The 5,188-nt window shown below is 50.2% G+C and overlaps 1 protein-coding gene across 1 annotated transcript in view; it reads left to right on the forward strand.

The window, feature by feature from the left end:
• Positions 1 to 1,239: 1,239 nt before the first annotated feature.
• Gp6 (glycoprotein VI platelet) overlaps positions 1,240 to 5,188 on the forward strand; it is a 20,878-nt gene continuing 16,929 nt past the window's right edge. Inside the window, exons 1-2 of the mRNA XM_023707980.1 lie at positions 1,240 to 1,753; positions 3,670 to 3,954. Of these exons, the coding sequence (XP_023563748.1) occupies positions 1,240 to 1,753; positions 3,670 to 3,954 (799 nt within the window). The remainder of the gene's footprint in view (positions 1,754 to 3,669; positions 3,955 to 5,188) is intronic.

Genomic DNA, 5,188 nt, shown 5'->3' on the forward strand with positions numbered 1-5,188 from the left:
TCGATGTCTTTCTACTATGCCATGGTTGCTGTCTCCTTTGCTTTTGTTTTAATGTGGGCTTGATGATTTCAGGACTGGCTCACAAGTCTGTCAGAATCCACTGTACTCATGAAGCAAATAAGGGTCCCCCACGAGCTAGGAGCAGTGGCCCCTGCCTGTGATCCCAGCACTGAGGCAGGCTGAGGCAGGAGGATGGTGAGTCCAGCTTCCCCTTGGACAACTTAGCAAGACCATGTCTCAAAAAACAGAAAGGGCAGGGCCTATAGCTCACTGGCAGAGCACCCCTGGATTGGACCAACCCTGCTTGGCACTGGGTTTGACCTCCAATACCAAGGAAGGTCTCCCGACTCAATCCCCAACTGCCCGATGAGATGGTATGTGTAACTATCCTCATCTGACAGAATGGCAAACAGGCTTGGCAAGTCTAAGCAGCATGGACCACATCAAGGACTCAAACACAGACCGGAATTTGTTCAGCAACTCTACACTTGAAAATAAATTTTTATCTTCTTTCTGTCACTTTTAAGAGGAGAGGGCTGATTATCTCTTTTTGGAGTGGATGGATACACATGGTATGATTTATGGTGTAGAGCAGGTGTTTTGACGCGTGTATATTAGAGCAAGCTAGTTAACCTATCCAGGGTGTCTAATGTTAATTTTTTATAGTGTGAACACTTAAAATCTATTCAGTCATTTTCAACAACACAATACCTGGTTGGGCCAGGCATGCCTGTAATTGCAGCACTTGGAAGGCTGAGGCAGGAGGATAGCTGTGAATTTGAGGCCAGCCTCAACTACATAGCCAGACTCTGTCTTATGAAGCAGAAGACAAAAAACGAAACGAAACAAAACACAAATGACAGCATACTCAGATTTTAAAAATAAACCCTAAGGATATGCAGATGACCCGGGGAGGAATAATCTAGTCCAAAGAGTGTGGTGGGAAGAGTAAGGAAGCAGCCGAGGAGGGAGATACGGGGCTTGAAGCATATTTTTAGACCGGAAGAGTGGCTCAGTGGTACAGCACCCCTGCCGCGCATGGGCCCCGGGTTCCATCCTTGCTGTTACAGAGACAGACAGCAATCCTTGGGTTGAAGGACACGTGTTTTTTCAACTTGTGGCACTCCGTGGCTCTCTGGGGCCTCGTCTGCAGTCCCCCACGCAGGAGGGGGAAACCCCAGCCCTTCTGAGCTGCCCAGCCCGTTCCACCCCTGCGCCCACTCTGCACATTTCCTATGGATGGACCACACAGAGCTGGCCTTTTGTGACCTGGCTTCTTCCACCTGCGCGCAGTCTTCGCGACGCCTTGGTAGCATTCGTCTGTCCATTCGTCGAGGTTCTAGCGTGGCTCTCGCTTTCTCTCCGCAGGCCTGTGTCTGGGGCAGGCAGCATGCACGCTCGACGGTGAGTCCTTCGGCGCCGACCCTCCACTGGGTCAGCCCCGGGCCGCTGCAGGCCCTCGGCCCTGCCGTGACGCTGCTCTGCTTCCTTGCAGGCCACCTCCCCAAGCCCTCCCTGCAGGCGCTGCCCAGCGCCCTGGTGCCCCTGAAGAAGCCGGTGACCATCCGCTGCCAGGGGCCCCCGGGCGCAGACCTGTACCGGCTGGAGAAGCTGCAGTCGCGGAAGTACGAGGACCAGGCTGTCCTCGCCATCCCGGCCATGGAGATCAGCCACGCTGGCCTCTACCGTTGCTCCTACCAGAACGGCTCCCGCTGGTCCCCGCCCAGCGAGAATCTGGAGCTGGTTGCCACTGGTAACGGCGGCGTGGGGATGGGGTGCGGCAGCTGGATCAGGGGGCATGGGCCTCGTTGCCGCGTCTGGGGAGGATGCAGCTGCGGGATGTGGGGGACTGAAGGGCCCAAGTTCCAGGAGTCGCGGTCCAGAAGAGACCCAAAATCTTCCAGGGCTGGGATTGGGGAGTGGCACATGGAGACACTCATTTATCAACATGAATACACCTTGTTCAGACATCAAGACTGGTGCAAACATGTCCGCAATGAACAAAATATCCCAAAATGAAGGAAAGACAAGAGCCAGCGGTGCCAACCGAGCTCGCCAGAGCCCCTTCCTGCATTTTATTTTTATTTTATTCTCATTATTATCCTGAGGATTGAACCCAATGCCTTCACATCGACCTATATTCCAAGTCCTTTGATTTTTTTCTTCTTTTAATTTTGAAATCCATCTTGCTAAGTACCAAGTTGTCTAGTCTGGGCTCAGATCTGCCATTCTCCTGCCTCAGCCTCCTAGAGTGCAGGAATGACACCTTGCTTGGGTTCCACGCATTTTAAAATGGCTATTTTCCAGCTGTGGATTTTGAAAATGTTGCCGTTAGGTTTGCTTCCAGAAAGCCTGCAATTAAAATGATAGCGAATATTTTTTGAGAAGGGAGGAGGTATACATAAAATATTTGAACATGGAGCAATGTGAATTTTAAAGATCTATTTTTATACGTTTTTAGTAATTTTTCAAATTTGTTTATCACCTGAAGAAACCCAGCTCGACACCTTAGGAGAGTGTCTCGCTCTCCCTGCCCAGCTGTCACCCTGACAGGGGTGCCGACCCACTGGCCCTGTACCCACCGCCTCCTTTGGGCCTTGTGCTCTGCTGCCCTGGCGTCCTCCAGTCACCTTTGGGGTCTGACTCAAATGTGTCTCCTCAATGTGTCTCTCACACCCTATTGAAAGTTGGGTGCTGATTTTCAATGTCACTCATGTCAATCTCAGGTGCCACATCTTCACCTATGCACCTGAGTCATGCTTTATTTTTATTTTTATGTGACACGATTTTTATTTGTTAGAGCAGAAGCAGACACATAATAGTTCCTTAAGAAATTAAATAAAACATTGCACTGTATGGGGTAGCACACACTTGTAGTCCCAGCACTTGGGAGGATAAGGCAGGGGGATTGCTGCAAGTTCGAAGCCAGCATGGATTACATAGTGAGTTCTAGGCCCCAGCCTAGACTGCACAGTGAGACCCTGTCTCAAAAATCATATGTGTGTGTGTGTGTGTGTGTGTGTGTGTGTGTGTGTGTGTGTGAGATGTGGCTCAATGCAAAGAGCCTATGCCTAATCCTTAGTAGAGGGACTTTTACGGGGTCAACAGTTAGCATTCACACTCAATAAATTTCAAGTGGCCCATATTGCTTTACCTAGAGCTGGACAAGTTACTGAATCCTTGGGCTAGTTTCATTCATAGGTCATGAATATTAGTGGCACTGAGTTCCTGGCTCTTTGCAAGGACTCAGGGAGCTGATGTGACTTGAACTCTGATGGCTCTGGTGGCAGGACCATTGCAGAGGCTCACAGGCAGCTGCTGGACACGTCACACAGACTGCCAGTACAGGCTGAGCCAGAGCCACCTTCCGCCACACACTGGCGCAGCTTCAGGCATCTGCCTCCCCCACCACCCCTACCTCCTAGCGGAGAACAGGGTCTGCACAGATGTGAAAGACAGCTCTCTAGGAATACAGGTGCCCTAAATGGAGGTGTTGGGATTTGAATGTAGAAGCCAGGACCTCACCAGGTCCCCAGCTGTGACCTGGATTCTCTTTGAGGTTGGGAAGGGGATGGCAAAAAGTCTGAAGCTCTTGGAGTGTGGGCCACTCCAGCCCCAGGGCCTGAACATGGGCCCCACTGATGCTAAGGCAGAGTCCTCTCCTCCCAGGGGTCTACAGGAAACCCTCACTCTCAGCGTACCCCAGCTCTGCGGTGGCCCCTGGGGGCGATGTCACCCTGCAGTGTCAGACCCAGTATGGCTTCAACCGATTTGCTCTGTATAAGGAGGGGGACACTGGACCCCGAAAACAACCAGAACAGTGGTACCGGGCTGACTTCCCCATCATCACGGTGACTGCTGCCCACAGTGGAACCTACCGCTGCTACAGCTTCTCCAGTGCATCCCCCTACCTGTGGTCAGCCCCCAGCAACCCTCTGGAGCTCTCAGTCACAGGTGAGAGGTGTGACTGATAAGGGGGGTGGGGAGGGCAAGGGGTAGGTACCCTGCTCCCTTGACTGGCGGGGGTGTATGGTTCCTTCTGCGGCTATACAAATAACCATGTTCACTGGCTGGAGCAACAGCAGTAAAATTCCTGAGCGCAGGATCTTGGTGTGCTGGAGGCTTCTGTAACCCCAGAACTCTGGAAGGTTGAGTCATGATGGTGGCAAGGCAGATCCCAGCCTGAGTAACTTAGTGAAACCTTGTATTGAAGTTAAAAACAAGAAAGATGGGGGATGTAACTTAGAGCGAAGGCCCTGGGCTCCATCCCCTGTACTGTAGCGGTGCAGGGGGTGGTCTGAATGGTCTCACTGTAATGTAACAAGGTGATTGCAGCTTGGGTTTTTTCTAGGGAGCTGGCGGAGGGGGAGGCTCCCTTCCTGCCCTTTTCAAGCTCCAGAGGCTCCCAGGTTCCTTGGCTGGGGCCCTTTCCTCCATACGGAAGGAGCCACACAGCTTCAGATCCTGCTGCCTCTGCCTTCCCCTCCCACTCATAAGGCCTCTGAGATGTCGTCACACCCCCAAGTAAGCCAGGGCCTTTCTCAAGCCAAGCCCCTCATCGCTGGCAGCTGCAGTCCATTGTGGCATGTGATGAACACCCTCATTTTGGTCATTAGTTCTCAGAAGTGTCTGGGAGATCGCCACCGTTTCTCCCTTTTCCTCCTTCTCCCTTGTCTTCCTCATTCTCCTCTTTCTTCCCCTCCCACTTACAAGGCCCTGAGATGATGTCACACCCCCTTCTAATTTCCATTTAAAAAAAATTAATTTTGATCACTCATGTTTGCAGTGCATATTGTCTACATTCTTTGTGGAGAGTCGGTATGTGTCCCTCATACCTCTTTATTCTTTTTAGCTCCCATTCCTCTTTACCACCCCACTCCCTTCATCACTTGGTCCCTTCCTTTTTGGAAAAGACTTACTTCCTTGTTTCCCATTATGGATCTTTTATTTTGCATTTATTTATTTATTTATTTTTATTTTTACATCAGTTATTTTTATTTTAAAGAAAAAAAAACAATGGTACAAAATCTCAAAACAAGATTTTAGGAGAGTAACAATGGTTAGTACATTGTGTATTGTTACTGCCAAAGTAGATTCTCATATTACAAGATATAGGCAAGAAATAATAAATAAACAACATAGGTACAAACCTCTGTTTTTTTTTTAAGTCAACAGAAAATGGAAATAT

Source organism: Octodon degus, unplaced genomic scaffold, assembly GCF_000260255.1.
Source record: "Octodon degus isolate 3935 unplaced genomic scaffold, OctDeg1.0 scaffold00320, whole genome shotgun sequence".
NCBI classification, from domain to species: domain Eukaryota; kingdom Metazoa; phylum Chordata; class Mammalia; order Rodentia; family Octodontidae; genus Octodon; species Octodon degus.